Source organism: Heloderma suspectum, chromosome 3 (genome assembly GCF_057233095.1).
Source record: "Heloderma suspectum isolate Gila_16-S chromosome 3, 16-S_ref, whole genome shotgun sequence".
Lineage (NCBI taxonomy): Eukaryota > Metazoa > Chordata > Lepidosauria > Squamata > Helodermatidae > Heloderma > Heloderma suspectum.
Window position 1 is genome coordinate 72,998,389 of NC_139460.1, and position 19,025 is coordinate 73,017,413.

At 46.1% G+C, this 19,025-nt stretch overlaps 1 protein-coding gene across 1 annotated transcript in view; it reads right to left on the reverse strand.

Moving 5' to 3' along the window:
- The window catches only part of ROBO2 (roundabout guidance receptor 2), a 721,099-nt gene that overhangs the window by 68,884 nt on the left and 633,190 nt on the right, over positions 1 to 19,025 (reverse strand). Inside the window, exons 19-20 of the mRNA XM_084843509.1 lie at positions 5,243 to 5,285; positions 3,522 to 3,649 (exon numbers count right to left, since the gene is read on the reverse strand). Coding sequence (XP_084699635.1) covers positions 3,522 to 3,649; positions 5,243 to 5,285 — 171 coding nt within the window. The remainder of the gene's footprint in view (positions 1 to 3,521; positions 3,650 to 5,242; positions 5,286 to 19,025) is intronic.

Genomic DNA, 19,025 nt, shown 5'->3' on the forward strand with positions numbered 1-19,025 from the left:
TCTGCTCACCCCCCATCCACCATCACGTGCACCCCTTGTGAAGATTGCACAAACCTACTGAATGAATACTGAGCTATCCTCAGATAATTATTTTTTTGAGGTATGTGGTGCTTTTTAAAAAACACTATCCAGTTTGATTTTTGAAGTTAAGCCAGACATCCCCTCCTGACAGTAAAAAGAGAGAAATGTGAATAAATCGTTTTGGAATATGTCAAGATTTTAACAGTGTTAAAGAGAATCAAATGATCAGCCAATTATGTTGATACTAAACTGCTGAAAATGAAGGACAGCTCCTCTGGAAAAAAAAATTACACCTAAATTACAGATAAATCATACAAACAGATAAAATACATTTACATGATATATGGTAATTTCCTTGTGTGTTGAATCATGAAAGTCATTCATCCATCTACCTAGATAACTTAGGGCGCAATCCTAGGGGGGCTTCCGATCATCCTATGCTCTAAGGGCTTTTGCTGGCAAGGCAGGAGGAGCAACAGGGGGTTTTCAGCCTCTCCATCCTCCTCTGCAGGATTTTAAGCTAGACAGGTCTCTGAGCTTGTCTAACTGAGTTGCACTGCCAGTAGGGATGGCGGAGAATTTCTCCCCGAAACTTCGGGGGGCCGAGCGCCAACGTGTTCGGCCCCCCGAACAAGTTTCGGGGAGAAATTCTCCGCACCCCCCCCCCGGGACAGGACTTACCTTTGGCGAATGTCCCTCCTGGTGGCGGGTCCGGCCGGCGGTTCGGCGGGTGTTCGTCTGGGGCGGGAGCGGCAGCCGGTCTTTCGACTGGCTGCCGCCACCGCCATTCCAATCAAAGAAAAAAAAACAAAAACACCCCCGTGATAGGCTACGTGACGATTAACGTAGCCTATCACGGCTAGATCTGCAAAGTCAGCCGTGATAGGCTACGTAAATCGTCACGTAGCCTATCACGGGTGACTTTTAAAAAAAAAAAAGCGCGTACGGATAATGGCGGCCCCCATAGGGAGCCGCCATTCCCGTTCCTTATTTGGTCGCTGTAGTCTACGTAAAGATTTACGTAGACTACGGCGAAAATAAGGGCAACGCTATTTGCGTTGCCCTTATTTTCGCCGTAGTCTACGTAAATCTTTACGTAGACTACAGCGACCAAATAAGGAACGGGAATGGCGGCTCCCTGTGTGGGCCGCCATTTGTGTACGCGCTTTTTTTTTTTTTTAAAGTCACCCGTGATAGGCTACGTGACGATTTACGTAGCCTATCACGGCTGACTTTGCAGATCTAGCCATGATAGGCTACGTTAATCGTCACGTAGCCTATCACGGGGGCGTTTTTGTTTTTTTTTTAAACTTTGGAGTTCGCGACTGGGCGAGGCGAGGCGCCTCCTCCCCGGCCTGAATTTCGGCCGGGCGAGGCGGGAAGCCTCCCCCCCGGCCTGAATTTTGGCTGGGCGAGGCGGGAAGCCTCCTCCCCGGCCTGAATTTCGGCCGGGCGAGGCGGGAAGCCTCCCCCCCCGGCCTGAACTTCGTGGGGGGAGCAGCGAAGCGCCTCCCCCCCACCACAAAAAGCTTTGAGGACAGGTAAGTGACTTTCGTTCACCCCTACCAGTGGCATAGATAGAGAAGCCATTGCATCCAGCAGATCCGTGGCCTATCCCTTCCCTGCCCACTAGCACAGATGCTGCCCATATCTCTTCTCTTTTCTGAGGTTGGAGCTCCAACCTCAGGAAAGGGATCTGCTGCAGAGCTTTTGTGGCAGCCAAGAGAGGCTGGGGTGGATGAAGAGGAGAAATCCCTGCTCAAATTCTCACCTCCGAGGTTGTAGCTCTGTCTACAGCCTCAGAAGGGTAAATCCTCAACACCCTTTGGCCCTTCAGATGCCGTATATAACAGTGAACAAAAATTAGGACTTTTTGTCCCACAATTTTACTGGGGCTTTGGGTTCTGGACTCTTTCCAGGATTATGATTATCCTTTACATACCCTTCCTTTCCCCCCCACTTTCCCCTCCTTTATCCACAAGTTCTATATGTTTCATTTATACAGCCACTGGATGGCGCTGTGGTCTAGTTCCTCTTATTGCAGGGTTTCCTCTTTTCACGGAGAAATGGAAAATGCATCTTTTTGTTGCTACATTATTTCCATTTCAAACTAAGCTGCTGAAATGCTTGGAAAGTACAACACAGGCACTGGAGGTTGATGACACCATGTAAAGGTACCGCAAACTTCAGTCAGTGACCAATCTCAATCACAGGATAAAAGCCCCATGTAGAGAAGCCCTTAGTCACACAGAATAAACGTACAATGATAACAATGAAACAACATCATCATGATAATGCAGGTTAAAGTCCATGATGAACACCACATTTATATGATAACCTTTTAATATTCTTCCCAAAATATTATGGTAAAACTTTTGAGTTATAAACAGTGGGATGCTGGTTTTCAATTCAGCATTTCTGTAACTTAGATTTATAAGATGTATATGATAGCACATCATTCCTCAATCTGCTGTTTGGGGGTGATGGGAGTTGTAGTCCAACACATCTGGAGGACACCACATTGGGAAAGACAGTAATAGCACTTTCAAATCTTCAAATAATTAAGTGAAAGCTTCATGAACATGCTATAAATCACTTTATAGTTGCTCTCTCTATATCTTCCCACATTCAGCTGCAACTGAAATTAAAACAGTGGATCCACTCATAATACAGAACCATTCTCCCCATAAAAATCTATCAATGCATGACTCCATGGAGTGGTCAAAGAACACTAATTTTCCAGAAGCCAAACTGGTAAGACTAAAAGAAAAGTAATTTGCCCCAAAACCTAAGCAGAAGGCTGTGGGGTCTGAGTTCTAAAACACAAAACCACTATTTCCAACCTGAATAAAGATGGTGCTGGAGGGCAGCACTTTCCTTGCAGCAAGTCAGCCTCCCAGTTAAAAGAAAAGTTTTAATTTAAAAACCTTAAGAAATAAAATAAAAATCAGGAGGGGCATGGAGCTTGGTGGATACCAAAAGAAGTGTCTTGGAGAACCCAGCCTTAGAATGACCTGCAAAAGCCACAGAATTTGCCTGGGTAGAATGTTTAGCCCAGCCCTATTTGATACACTTCCATGGGAAGTTACTTTACATAAATAAAGTCCATCACCTGGAAAAGGAATATCGAAATACAAAAATACAAAAAAAAAGGAAAAGAAAATATAGTATTAATAAATAATGGAGCAATCCTATTGGCAGATGCAGGAAGACCCGAAGTTGGAGGAACCTCTTTATCCAAAGCCCAGCCAAGCAATTGTCAGCAGGGTGGAAAGGACGGAGAAGTGGTATTTTTTTCCCCATCTTCCCCGCCCCGTTTTCCTTGCATTGATTCCAATTGGCCAGGGAATGCACCCAGAATGCCTACTTTTTGTGCTCTACAACAAAAAGGACATTCAAACTATTTCAAAATAAAATTTAATGGAGGTGGGGGGAAGAATGTATGCTGTCCTGCAAACATTTTACAACTTTTTCTTGAGAAACACTATGAACAAACGTACCTCCACGACCAAAATTCCCAAGATCATTTGGCCCACTAGTGCTGTTGTTTACTGGCAGGCTGGTGGCAGGCCAAGAATCTGCAAGCCAAGGATAACTGGGGTCACTTGCATTTAACAGGCCTGGTCGACTGAAGAAAATCAACAACAAAATACATCTGTGAGAAAACTCAGTGCAATTGTAATTGAGGAGACTTTACTTATATCTCACAACAGAGTACACAACACAGTTTATGAGATTTTAAAATGTATTTTGTATTAAAATTGTGAAACCTTTCTTGATATAAAAAGCTTCAGCAGTTAATTGGGACTTCATACAAACAAATCAAATGTTCTGTCTGTGGAAACAGGAGAAGGCATCAGTTACAAGTCTGCTAGAAAACAAATGAACTCTGTTGTCTCTCTTGAAAACAAAGAGTAGGCTGTACCATTGAAGGATCCTAAACTAGGGATGAATGATAAATTGCCACCTCAAGGGAACAATCACTCAAAGTGACTGTTCTGTATCAGCCATTTCCAGGACTCTGGGCACCTATTCCTTCACTTCCTGCATCCCAAATCTATGTCTGTCATTCACAATCTGCTAGCTCTTCCTTTGAGCATTCTTGCATGGTTTTAGAGGCAAGCAGGTTTGAGTGGAATTAATGGAAAGTTCAAAACAGCATTTTTATCTGTGTCAACAGGCTTTCCTATTAATATAATTTGATTTCAGATTTTGAGAACTGAAGACTGAGCACATTTTAACTGAAAGGAACCAGTCATTATGAGTTAAGTACAATTCAAAGAATATGGCTCACCAAGTATGTTTCTAACATCTGGTGAGATAAAACAGGAGAAAGATGGGGAACAAAACATGAAACCAGCGAGTCTGAAGCTGTACCTGATTATTTGCACACTTAAAAACAAAGAGCAACTGTGGAAAAGAGGATGCTGGACTAGATGGGTCTTTGGTTTGATCGAGCAGGGTTCTTCTTACGTTATTTCTTAACATTATTAACCACTGTATTTCCCCCCTCCCCCAATGCCCTTCTGGCACAATCCCAAATAGAAATGTGGGTTTCTATGGAAACGGCAATAAGAAGATCCAGCTGCATTCTTGCCACATCTATGAAGTCTCACTAGACCTAATCTTTTTTTTTTTTTTTTGCTAAAATATTGATTAAGTAGGAGATTGGAAGTTATTACCAGAGCCTAATTACAATCTCCATATTGGCACAGAGAAAATAAATGAGGATATATGGTCCTCTTATCAACTTTTATCAATTACAATTGAGTAGCCAAAGTTGTATAATCCAGTTCTATCAATCTACAACCTATTCATCTTCCATGAATCATTTATTTTGTGATCGATTGTGTGTAATTGTTCACTCATAGCAATTTAGTGGGAGCCAATGAGGAGTCTTAAACAACAGCGACTTCATTTACTAATGCCTAATTAATGCAATAAACATCCTGAAAACAAATGAACACATTCCTTCTGATACTTTCTACTAATTTCTTCTTGGGCATCTGGGAGATATGAAACATCTGGACTTGATTCCCCTCAAGTGTACAACAGATCATTAAAATCTGGTCTGAGCCATTTAATTCCTCCTTGGATTGTCGCTCTTACAACTAATTGTGTATTACTCTTTTTTAAAGTTCCTAATCAAAAATTAAATATGATAGGCCTTAAATATGACAGAACCTGAAACTGAATATGAACTTTTTACTAGCAGGCATACCTTCCATTGCTCATAAGTCCTCCATCTCCTCTTTGAAAAGTGACTGGTTGGGTTTTCAAACACAAAAGAGTATGAAAAGTCCATTAGGCACAGCATGTAATTTACATCAAGCAATGTCATAATACACAAGGTAATGCATTAAACAATATAAAGAAGCATAAACAGGAAAGAGAAAGCTGCCGTATGTCCTGGTTTCCTCTAGACAATATTGATTTAAATCAATCTGTGTTACAGTCCCAAAAGACAACTTATTTCTGATCCCTTGATATTATGGGTTTCGAGAAAAATTTCTAAAATCAATAGACCTTTGGCTTCAAAACGAACGGAGCCAAAAGCTCCTGAATTGTGCAGATTCTGTGGAAACATACTGCAAGCTAAGTTAAAATGAAATTTTCCTCTCTTTAGCATGTTAGCACTTCAGTAAGTAATTAACTGTGACCTGTGTGTATATCCTTGTAATCACAAAAAGGGTAAAAGTGAAAATCTTGTTGAAAATGAAATGGGAGAAACATATAAAATACAAGTAAATTCTTATCTCATATTGTAACACCCTTTTATTAACACCTGAAGTGCCTTGAACAGATATAAACACTGCAGGATATAAACACTTAAGTACCAAGATCAGTTCTTGCCCTGTAATCTCAGATACAAATTAATAACTGCTTTTCAAAACAAAGTCTTAATATACATATTTTACAGCAAGTTATCTTTATGAATTTAAAGATAACTTGCTGTAAAATATTGCTTGAAAACTTGAATTGCTTATAACCTCAACAATTTCTATGTTATTATCTAAGGTTGCAGAAACCCTTTTTAAAACAGCACAATGGATTGTATGGTTAGATGTAGTCACAGTATTCTCCATAGGGCAGAGGTTGGGTATTGGAACCTCTGAATTATTTCCTCAAATAACAATTGCCCTAGAAGTTTGTGTTCTTGTGGCTGAAAGTGATGCAAACTCTGGTACCAGCCATAAAGAGGAGACACCCCAAACTGAGGTGAAACCTGAAGTTTCAGTACCAGCTGTTAAGGACTAAAGACGACCCAGGAAAGAAACCACTGAAGTAGATAGAGAAAGTGGGGAACTGGACAGAGGCTGCACATGTACCCTTCCACCAGAAGCTCTAGGGAAATGAAATGGGCTTTCCTCCCTTTTTATAATTGCAACAACCTCATGAAGTAGTTTAGGCTGAGTAACTGTGACTAGTCCAAGATCAGCCAACTTTATGGCTGAGATGAGATTTGAACACTTGAACCTAAGGTTCCCCATTCATTTTCATCACCCTGTCACATACACCACAATGGCTCTCTCTCCTACTACTTCAACATTCACACAGAAGAATTTAGTCTTAAGGGTAGGAATTGGTCCTTTGTACAAAGGACTTCAATGCATAATGGAACTCACCAGGTTAACTCAAACTATCAACTACCTTAGGCAATCAGCAGGGTGTGTGTATACATACATACACCCCACACACACACACAAAAGCTTTCCCGTTAATACATAAATGCTTATACATTTTAATGCAAAGCAGCTCTTTCTTGTGTTGTAGCCACACACCTCACAATCTCAGTCAAACAACTGTATAGATTCAAGATGGAAATGCTATGATCAGCACATTGACATATAAATGTATCTCTAGCCATCTGGTGATACATTACATTTTTGCCATGTTATCAGTTCCACAAGTGGCTTCACAATGCACGTTTAACAATGAGACAAAGGGGACCCCTTTGGGATCCCTTATAGAATGAACTTAGAAACTGATGATTAATTGCCCATCATCACAGTATGGGCAATTATCGTTACTAGAAAATCACAATAGACATATATTGCATGGAAATATTTTACTATAATTCCTTGGAAATGAGTTAACACAAATAGAATCAAAGTATAAGTGTGTAAAATATTAAATACAAAATGACATGTTCACAAATATCTTTATCACTATATCATGTTGCTTTTTCATATGCTACCAAACATGCAACAACCTTGCTAAAACAGATAAGCTCTTGCTAAACCAAATGGATATTTTACAACAACATGCAAGAAAAGTGAATGCTAGCTTGTTTGGTTATTTGATTGTAGCTGACATGGTTAGAAAATATGTGACTAATAACTACATTGGATTCTCCCATTTCCCTTGTCACATCTTGTTCCACTTCACAAGACATACTAGATCTGTGAAAACAACAAATAACATGATGTTAAATTAAATATATATAAACGTAATTGGTGGGGTTCAACTCCTACATATGAATTGTTTAACTGAGAACTCATAATTTGGTTTACACTACATTGAAATGCGATCAAGTGTCCCAGACTGTCATTTCAAGATGGCACCTTTGGTTAAGCATAGCATTTCTGGTTCATTCTGCTTCTTAAAAGAACTGGCTGAGTTTCTTGGGCATTAGAGATTAATCCAGATCACTACAGAAACAACTGAAATGCCATCCACACACAACTATTGTCCATGATTATCAGAAAAATCCAAAATAGTACTTTTTTGTTTTTATTTTTCTCTATGTTGGGACATGATATCTACTTCCTAATAGCAACCAGCACTCCCACATGAAGGAAGCCAATGGTCAGAACGTTGAGAAATGATATGATGACCACAGTGGGCGATCCATCCTGGTTTCTATAAGGGAAACAGTAGGATACTGTACTGGTACAGTCACACAATCCCAAAGATAAAGGGAGTGGAGAGAGTATAATATCTTATTTCTTGATGATAGGTATTGAAATTTATTATGGCAACCAGGAGCTATGACTCCCTTTCTTCTCATGTTAACCAATTGGTGCAATGTGCCAGGTAAAGCTGAAAGCACTTCCTACGCTTTTGATGTTTTAATTGCTTTTGATGAGAAAATAACCATAGAAAAGGGACATTTATCATTCTTCTTTGGTTTCAGCTTCTTCGGTTAGATCCAGGTATGGTCATACTTGGACTAGACCACTGAAATCACGAGAATTTATGTTAGCCATGACTACCTTCCCCTTCATGGATCACAGCCCCTTCATGGATCACTGCCTTGTTGTGGCGAAGGGGCTTGCATAACTCAGTGAAGCCATAAGCTATGCCGTGCAGGGCCACCCAAGGCAGACAGGTCATGGTGGAGAGTTCTGACAAAATGTGGTCCACTGGAGAAGGAAATGGCAACCCACTCCAGTATTCTTGCCAAGAAAACCCCATGGAACGTATCACAAGGCTAAAAGAGATGACACCGGAAGATGAGCCCCTCAGGTCGGAAGGTGTCCAATATACTACTGGGGAAGAGCAGAGGGTATTTCCAAGTAGCGCCAGAAAGAGTGAAGCAGCTGGGCCAAACCCGAAAGGACACTCAGCTGTGGATGTGTCTGGTGTGAAAAGAAAGTCCGATGCTGTAAAGAACAATATTGTTTAGGAACCTGGAATGTCAGATCAATGAATCAAGGTAAGCTGGAGGTGGTCAAACATGAGATGGCAAGATTGAACATCGACATCTTGGGAATCAGTGAATTAAAATGGACAAGCATGGGCGAATTTAATTCAGGCGACTCTACACATGGACATCACCAGATGGTCAATATCAAAATCAGATTGATTATGTCCTTTGCAGCCAAAGATGGAGAAGCTCTATACAGTCAGTAAAAACAAGACCTGGAGCTGACTGTGGCTCATATCATGAGCTTCTTATTGCAAAATTTCAGCTTAAATTGAAGAAAACCACTAAATAGGGAAAACCATTAAACCATTCAGGTATGACCTAAATCATATCCATTATGAATATACAGTGGAGGTGAGGAATAGATTTAAGGGATTAGACCTGATAGACAGAGTGCCTGAGGAACTATGGACGGAGGTCCGTAACATTGTTCAGGAGGCTGCAACTCAGTCCATCCCAAGGAAAAAGCAAGAAAGCAAAGTGGCTGTCTGATGAGGCTTTACAAGTAGCTGAGGAAAGAAGGGAAGCAAAAAGCAAGGGAGAAAGGGGAAGATATACCCAACTGAATGCAGAGTTCCAGAGAATAGCAAGGAGAGACAAGAAGGCCTTCTTAAATGAACAATGCAAAGAAATTGAGGAAAACAACAGAATGGGAAAGACTAGAGATTTCTTCAAGAAAATCTGAGATCTCAAGGGAATGTTTTGTGCAAAGACAGGCATGATAAAGGACAAAGAAGACAGGGACCTAACAGAAGCAGATGAGAGTAAGAAGAGGTGGAAAGAATACTCAGAAGAACTCTACAGGAAAAATCTGAATGTCCCTGATAACCATGATAGTGCGGTCACTGAACTTGAGCCAGACATCCTAGAGAGTGAAGTCAAGTGGGCCTTAGGAAGCATTAGTAACAACAAAGCTAGCGGAGATGACAGTATTCCAGCTGAGCTATTTAAGATCCTAAAAGATGATGCTGTTAAAGTGCTGCATTCAATATGCCAACACATTTGGAACACTCAACAGTGGCCACAAGACTGGAAAAGGTCAGTTTACATTCCAGTTCCAAAGAAGGGCAATGCCAAAGAGTGTTCAAACTACCGTACAATTGCGCTCATTTCACATGCCAGCAAGGTGATGCTCAAAATCCTACAAGCTAGGCTTCAGTAGTATGTGGACCAAGAACTACCGGAAGTACAAGCTGGGTTTCAAAGAGGCAGAGGAACTAGAGATCAAATCGCCAACATTCGCTGCATCATGGAGAAAGCAAGAGAATTCCAGAAAAACGCCTATTTCTGCTTCATTGACTACACTAAAGCCTTTGATTGTGTGGATCACAACAAACTGTGGCAAATTCTTAAAGATGGATGGGAGTACCAGACCACCTTACCTGTCTCCTGAGAAACCTGTATGAGGGTCAAGAAGCAACAGTAAGAACCGGACATGGAACAACCGATTGGTTCAAAATTGGGAAAGGAGTTCGACAAGGCTGTATATTGTTGCCCTGCTTATTTAATTTATATGCAGAGTACATCATCAGAAACGCCAGGTTGGATGAATCTTGGGTTGGCGGAGAATTTCTCCACGAATCTTCGGGAGGCCGAGTGCCGACTAGGGGTGCACGAATGTCACTTACCTGGTCTTGCAGCTTGCTTCGCGGTGGGGGGGAGGCGCTTCGCTGCTCCCCCCGAAGTTCAGGCCGGGGGGGGAGGCTTCCCGCCTCACCGAAATTCAGGCCGGGGAAAAGCGCCCCGTCTCCCCGGCTGCGAACTTCAAAAGAAAAAACGCCCCTGTGATAGGCTACGTAACGATTAATGTAGCCTATCACGGCTAGATCTGCAAAGTCAGCCGTGATAGGCTATGTTTATTGTCACATAGCCTATCATGGGTGACTTTGAAAAAAAAAAAAAAAGCGTGTACGCAAATGGCGGCCCCCATAGGGAGCCGCCATTGACGTTCCTTATTTGGTCCCTGTAGTCTACGTAAAGATTTACGTAGACTACGGCGAAAATAAGGGCAACGCTATTTGCATTGTCCTTATTTTCGCCATGGTCTACGTAAATCTTTACGTAGACTACAGGGACCAAATAAGGAACGCGAATGGCGGCTCCCTATGGGGGCCGCCATTAGCCGTACGTGCTTTTTTTTTTTTAAGTCACCCATGATAGGCTACGTGACGATTAACGTAGCCTATCACAGCTGACTTTGCAAATCTAGCCATGATAGGCTACGTTAATCGTCACGTAGCCTATCACAGGGGTGGTTTTTTTTTTTTACTGTCCTTGTAATGGCCGCGGTGGCAGCCGGTCGAAAGACCAGCTGCCGCCCCCGCCCTTGATGAAGACCTGCTGAACCGCCGCCGGGAGGGACATTCGTGAAAGGTAAGTCCCATCCCGGGGGGGCGGGGGGCGGGGGGGGCGGAGAAGTTCTCCCCGAACAACCTTCGGAGGACCGAATGCGTTGGCGCTCGGCCCCCTGAAGTTTCGGGAGAAATTCTCCCCCATCCCTAGTGCTGACGCATTCGGCGCCCTGAAAGTGTTGGGGAAATTCTCCGCCAGCCCCCCGCCACCCCCCCCGGGATGGGACTTACCTTTGGCGAATGTCCCTCTCGGCGGCGGGTCCCAGCAGCGGTTCGGTGGCGTTTCGGCGGGGGCGGGGGCAGCGGCCGGTCTCCTGACCGGCTGCCGCTGCCGCCATTGCAAAAAAAAAAATTAAAGTAAAAATAACAACCACACATCCGTGATAGGCTACGTAACGATTTACGTAGCCTATCACGGCTAGATTTCCAAAGTCAGCCGTGATAGGCTACGTAAATCGTCACGTAGCCTATCACGGCTGACTTTGGGGAAAAAAAAACAACGCGTACGCAAATGGTGGCGCCCATGGGGCGCAGCCATTTGCGTTCCTTATTTTGGCACATCTAGTCTACGTAAAGATTTACGTAGACTACGGCGAAAATAAGGGAACTCTATTTGCGTTGCCCTTATTTTCGCCATAGTCTACGTAAATCTTTACGTAGACTAGACGTGCCAAAATAAGGAATGCAAATGGCGGTCCCCATGGGAGCCGCCATTTGCGTACGAGCTTTTTTTTTTTCCAAAGTCACCCGTGATAGGCTACGTGACGATTTACATAGCCTATCACGGCTGACTTTGGAAATCTAGCCGTGATAGGCTACATAAATCATTACGTAGCCTATCACAGGTGTGTGTGTGTTTTTTTACTTTTTTTTTCGTGGCCAGGTAGACGGAGCGCTCCTACCCGGCCTGAATTTCGGTGGCGAGGGATGGGGCGCCTCCCCCCCAGCCTGAATTTCGGCCGGGCGAAGCAGGGCACCTCCCCCCCCTCGCCTGAACTTCGGGGGGAGAAGCGAAGCGCCTCCCCCCCACCGCGAAGCAAGCTGTGGGATGAGGTAAATCCCTTTCGTCCATCCCTAGATGAATCACAGATTGGAATTAAGATTGCCGGGAGAATTATCAACAAGCTCAGATACGCAGACGATACCACCCTAATGGCAGAAAGCGAAGAGGATTTAAAGAGCCTCTTGTTGAGGGTGAAAGTGGAAAGTGCAAAAGCTGGTTTGAAACTCAACATTAACTCAACATTAAAAAAAATGAAGATCATGGCATCTGCCCCATCACTTCCTGGCATATAGAAGGGGAAGAAATGGAAGCAGTGACAGATTTTATTTTCCTGGGCTCCAAGATCACCGCAGACGGTCTAGCCATGAAATTAAAAGACGCTTGCTACATGGGAGGAAAGCTATGGCAAAGCTAGACAGCATAGTAAGAAGCAGAGACATCATATTGCTGACAAAGGTTCGTATAATCAAAGCTATGGTTTTCCCAGTAGCAACATATGGCTGTGAGAACTGGACTATAAGGAAGGCTGAGCGCCGAAGAATTTATGCTTTTGAACTGTGGTGCTGGAGAAGACTCTTACGATTCCCCCGGACTGCAAGGAGTTCCAATCAGTCAATCTTAAAGGAAATCAACCCTGACTGTTTATTGGAAGGACAGATACTGAAGCTGAAGGTCAAATATTTTTAGGGATGTACGAAAGTGACTTACCTTTCCGTGGATTATGTTGATGGTGGGGGGGAGGCGTTCTGTCCCTCCCCCCGGAATCCTGGCAGGGGGGGAGGCACTCCGTTCCTCCCCCCTGGAATCCTGGCCAGCCGGCTGTGCTCCGCAGCGATTCTGCGGCGCCGCCAGCCGGCTCCGCCAGCAGCCGGACATCCGGCTGCTGGCTAGCAGGGACGCAAATGGTGGCGGCCATAGCCGCCACCGTTTGCATCCCTGCAGTCAGCCGTGATAGGCTACGTAAATGTTTACATAGCCTATCGCGGCTGATTTTAAAAAAACCACGCGCGTATGCAAATCTACATCTACGCTATTTGCATCTACGCTATTTGCGTTCCCCTTCTTTTTGCCGTCTTAGTCTACGTAAATGTTTACGTAGACTAAGATGTGCCAAAATAAGGAACGCTAATGGTGGCAGCCATGGCCGCTGCCATTTGCGTACGCGCTTTTTTTTTAAAAGTAAGCCGTGATAGGCCACGTAAAGATTTATGTAGCCTATCACGGTGTTTTTTAAAAATCTAGCCGTGATAGGCTATGTAAATCTTTACGTAGCCTATCACTTTTTTTGTTTTTGTTTTTTTTTTAACCTGGAAATGGCGGCGGCGGCAGCCGGTTGGAAGACCGGCTGCCATAGCCACCGCCGCCACCCCACTGCCGCCAGGAAGATCTGCCCAAGGTAAGTCTCGTCCCGGGGGGGGTGGGGGGCGAGCCATTCCGCCACCGATTTCGGGGGGCCAAATGCACTGGCATTCGGCCTCCCCGAGATCCGTGGTGGAACTTTCGTACATCCCTAAATATTTTGGCCACCTAATGCGAAGAGAAAGCTCTCTGGAAAAGACCCTGATGCTGGGAAAGATAGAAGGCAAAAGGAGAAGGGGACGGCAGAGGATGAGATGGCTAGATAGCATCACCGATGCAATGAATATGGACTTGAGCACACTCCGGGAGAGAGCGCAGGACAGGAAGGCCTGGCGTGCTATGGTCCATGGGGTCACGAAGCGTCTGACACGACTGAACAACTGAACGACAACAATGACTACCTTAAGCTCCATTTATTTCAATGGATTTACGTTAAGTGTGATTAAATCTGGATCCAATCCCTTATAAAAAGTAACCATATGATGAAGTTGAGTTATAATGCAATATTTGTTTTCAGTGGTTGACTTTATCTTACATTTGTTAGGGAGCATATTTATAAGATTTAGGGATGTACGAAAGTCACTTACCTTTTCGAAGGGTGACATTTGCGGTGGGGGGGAGGCACTCCGTCCCTCCCCCCAAAATTCTCTCTGGCCGGCCGGCTCTGGAGATTCCGGCCAAGGCCGCCCGCAGCTGGACATCCACCTGCTGGGCAGCCTGCAGGGATGCAAATGGCGGCTGCCGTAGCCGCCGTCATTTGTGTTCCTGTATTTTGCTGTGATAGGCTACATAAATATTTACGTAGCCTATTACGGCAAAAAACAAAACAAGACACCAGCATAAGCAAATGGGGGCGGCTACGGTGGCTGCCATTTGAGTTCCCTTTTTTTTGCCATTTTAGCCTACGTAAATATTTACGTAAGCTATTATGGCAAAAAAAATAAAGGAACGGAAATGGCATAGTGGCTGCCATTTGTGTTCCCCTTTTTTTTATTGCCGTAATAGCCTCTGTAAATATTTACGTAGGCTAAAACGGCAAAAAAAAAGGGGACACAAGTGGCGGCTGCCGTAGCCAACGCCATTTGTGTTGGCTGTTTTTTTTTTTTTTTGCCATGATAGGCTACGTAAATACTTATGTAGCCTATCACGGCCTCCGCAGGGACGAAAATGGTGTCCCTGAGTTAGCTGTGATAGGCTATGTAATTATTTACATAGCCTATCATGGCTATAATGAGGAAGCGAATGGCGGCCACAGTTGCAGCCGCCATTCGCAAGTCAGCATGGACAGCAGCAGGTAAGTGCTCTGTTTTGCGCACGTTTCGTGGGGTGGGTAGGGTTGGCGGAGAAAACTTCGGGGGGCCGAGCGCCAATGTGTTCGGCCCCCCGAACAAGTTTCGGGGAGAAATTCTCCGCACCCCCCCCGGGACAGGACTTACCTTTGGCGAATGTCCCTCCCGGCGGCGGGTCCGGCCGGCGGTTCAGCAGGTCTTCGTCCGGGGCGGGAGTGGCAGCCGGTCTTTTGACCGGCTGCCGCCGCCGCCGCCATTCCAATAAAAGAAAAAAAAACGCCCCCGTGATAGGCTACGTGACGATTAACGTAGCCTGTCATGGCTAGATTTGCAAAGTCAGCTGTGATAGGCTACGTAAATCGTCACGTAGCCTATCACGGGTGACTTTAAAGGAAGGAGCCTGGGGAAGGAGGACCAGCCAGCAGCTGCACCAGCCAGCAGCTGCACCGGGTGATCCTGAGCCTGCTTCTGCCCTCGCCCACAGGTACTTAAGGCGGGGCTGCCAGAGGCTGCTCAGGAAGGAGCCTGGGGAAGGAGGACCAGCCAGCAGCTGCACTGGGTGATCCTGAGCCTGAGCCTGCTTCTGCCCCCGCCCACAGGTACTTAAGGCGGGGCTGCCAGAGGCTGCTCGGGAAGGAGCCTGGGGAAGGAGGACCAGCCAGCAGCTGCACCAGGTGGATCCTGAGCCTGAGCCTGCTTCTGCCCCCGCCCACAGGTACTTAAGGCGGGGCTGCCAGAGGCAGCGCCTCGGCGTTGCGCCAAGTGCGACGCTAAGTGCGCACTTAGCGTCGCACTTGGAGTCGCGTAGGACCTGAAGATCTACCCACCTGCCTCTCCAGAGACATCAGCAGCCACAATCCCAGCAGCAAATAGCAGCAGCAGCAGGGGGCAGCAGCTTTAAAGACAAGGGGAAGGGGCAAACATGGACTATCTGCTCCTTCTTAGCTGCTGTTCTCTTTTATATTCTTTTAAACTGTTGTGTATTTTATATCTTAATATTTTAATATGTGCCTGGGAGGACTATTGGGCAACTCAAGGGGTGGGGGAGGTGCCACCATAACTGTGGTCACGGGCAGGGGGAGGTATGGCGTTGGGGGATTAACAGGCCAGCTGAGGAGAAGAGGGGCTAGACACCTTACAGCTGTCCCCTCTTCTGGTTCTTCCCCCAACCTGATGGTTCCTGGCAGCCTTACCAGTCTGCCCTTGGGTCTGGTGGTGCTGCTGCTGAATGCCAGGTCGGCCCAAAATAAGACCTCCCTCATCCATGATTTGATTGTGGATGAGGGGGCTGACCTGGCATGTATTACTGAGACCTGGGTGGGGGAACTGGGAGGGGTCACTCTCTCCCAGCTGTGCCCTCCTGGGTACTCGGTGCAGCACCAACACCGACTTGAGGGTCGGGGAGGGGGGATTGCCGTGGTCTATAGGAATTCAATCTCCCTCTCCAGGCTTCCTGCTCATTCGAGTGCAGATCTTGAGTGTTTGTACCTTGTGTTGGGTACCCGGGACAGATTAGGGATTCTGTTGGTGTACCGCCCACCCCGCTGCCCATCAGACTCCCTGCCTGAGCTGACGGAGGTGGTCTCGGACTTGGTGTTGAGGACCCCCAGGATGATGGTCCTGGGGGATCTCAATTTCCATGCCGAGGCCGCTGTATCCGGGGCGGCTCAGGACTTCATGGCCGCCATGACGACCATGGGGCTGTCCCAATATGTCATCGGCCCAACGCATATAAAAGGACACACGCTTGATCTGGTTTTCTCGACTGGGCAGGTGGATGGTGATCTGAAAGTGGAGGAATTAACATCTATCCCTTTGTCATGGTCAGATCACTTCCTGCTGAGGTTTAGACTTCTGGCGGCCTTCCCCCTCTGCAAGGGTGGGGGACCTATTAAAATGGTCCGCCCCCGGAGATTAATGGATTCCGATGGATTCCAGAGGGCTCTGGGGGATTTTCCTGCTGGTATGGCTGGTGCTCCTGTCGAAGCCCAGGTCGCTCTGTGGAATGCAGAGATGACTCGGGCGGTTGACACGATCGTGCCCAAGCGCCCTCTCCCTCTGAGCAGAGCCCGGCCAGCTCCTTGGTATACACCTGAGCTGAGGGCAATGAAGCAAGAGGGGAGACGGCTAGAACGCAGGTGGAGGAAAACTTGTGCTGAGTTTGATCGAACACAGGTAAGAGCCCACTATCGAGCCTACTCTGTGGCGGTGAGGGTGGCAAAGAGGCAGTTCTTTTCCACCAGCATTGCATCTTCTCAGTGTTGTCCGGCGGAGCTTTTCCGAGTGGTTCGCGGCCTGTTACATTCTGGGCCAGGGAGAGAGACGGTGGAACCCTCGGTAGCACGCTGTGACAAGTTTGCGCGGCACTTTGAGGATAAAGTCGCTCAGATTCGTCATGAATTGGACACCACCATTAATGCAGTTCCATTGGTAGAGGCGTTCAGAGCACCGTCTGGTCCAGTTTTATTGGATGAGTTTCAGTTACTGAGGCATGAGGATGCGGACAAGGTGCTTGGCCAAGTCCGATCGACCACTTGTGTGCTTGACCCTTGCCCTTCATGGCTTATTAAATCAAACAAGGAGGGGTTGTCCGGCTGGGTCCAGGAGGTTGTAAATTCCTCCTTGAGAGAGGGAGTGGTGCCTGCTGCTTTAAAAGAGGCAGTAATTAGACCACTCCTGAAAAAGCCTAACCTGGACCCAGAGGATGTTAACAATTATAGGCCAGTGGCCAACATCCCCTTCCTGGGCAAGGTGCTTGAGCGGGTGGTTGTAGGACAGCTCCAGGCACTCTTGAATGAAACGGATTATCTAGATCCATTTCAATCGGGCTTCAGGCCTGGTTTTGGAACGGAAACTGCCTTGGTCGCCCTGTGGGATGACCTCTGCCGGGAGAGGGACAGGGGGAGTGCGACCCTGTTGATTCTCCTGGACCTCTCAGCGGCTTTTGATACCATCGACCATGGTATCCTTCTGGATAGGTTGTCTGGGTTGGGAGTTGGAGGCACTGCACTACAGTGGTTCCGCTCCTACTTGGATGGCCGATTCCAGAAGGTGGTGCTGGGGGATTATTGCTCTGTGCCATGGCAATTGTGCCATGGGGTTCCACAGGGCTCTATTCTATCCCCCATGCTGTTTAACATCTACATGAAACCGCTGGGGGAGGTTATCCGGAGGTGTGGGCTGAGGTGCCATCAATATGCGGATGACACCCAGCTCTACCTCTCTTTCTCATCAAAACCAGGTGAGGCAGTGGCTGTTCTGAACCAGTGCCTGGGCATGGTAATGGACTGGATGAGGGCTAATAAACTGAAACTCAATCCAGACAAGATGGAGGTACTGTTAGTGGGTGGTTCGTCTGCCCGGCTAGGTGATATTCAACCTGTTCTGGAGGGGGTTGCACTCCCCCTAAAGGATCAGGTTCGTAGTTTGGGGGTGCTCTTGGATCCAGAACTGTCACTTGAGGCACAGGTAAACTCAGTGGCACGGAGCACCTTTTATCAGCTTAGGCTGGTATACCAACTACGCCCTGATCTGGACAGAGATAGCCTAGCTACAGTTATCCATGCTCTGATAACTTCTCGTCTGGATTACTGCAATGCGTTATACGTGGGGCTGCCTTTGAAAACGGTCCGGAAACTTCAGCTGGTCCAAAATAGGGCAGCAAGATTGTTAACAGGGACTGGCCTGCGAGCTCATATTACACCAGTACTTTTCCAGCTGCACTGGCTGCCAGTCCATTTCCGGGCCCGATTCAAAGTGCTGGTGTTAACATTCAAAGCCCTTAACGGCTTGGGGCCAGGTTACCTGAAGGATCGCCTCCTCCCATATGTGCCTGCCCGGACCTTAAGATCATCATCAGCGGCCCTTCTCCGTGAGCCCCTGCCAAAGGAAGTGAGGCGGGTGGCTACTAGGAGGAGGGCTTTTTCTGTTGTGGCACCCCGGCTCTGGAATGAGCTCCCTAGTGAGGTTCGCCTGGCGCCTACATTGTACTCCTTTTGGCGCCAGGTGAAGACTTTTTTATTTTCCCAGGCATTTTAGCTTTCTAAATTTTTATCTTTGCTGTTTTAAATCTGTATTTTAAACTCCTGTACTGCTGCTAGGTTTTATTATGGTTGTATTGTTATATTGTGGTTTTAATGTTCTATATATTTTAAATTGTTTTATTGTGTGTTGTTTGGTTTTAATTTTTGTGAACCGCCCAGAGAGCTTCAGCTATTGGGCGGTATAGAAATGAAATAAATAAATAAATTAAATAAATTTTTTAAAAAAAGCGCATACGGATAATGGCGGCCCCGATAGGGAGCCGCCATTCGCATTCCTTATTTGGTCGCTGTAGTCTACGTAAATCTTTA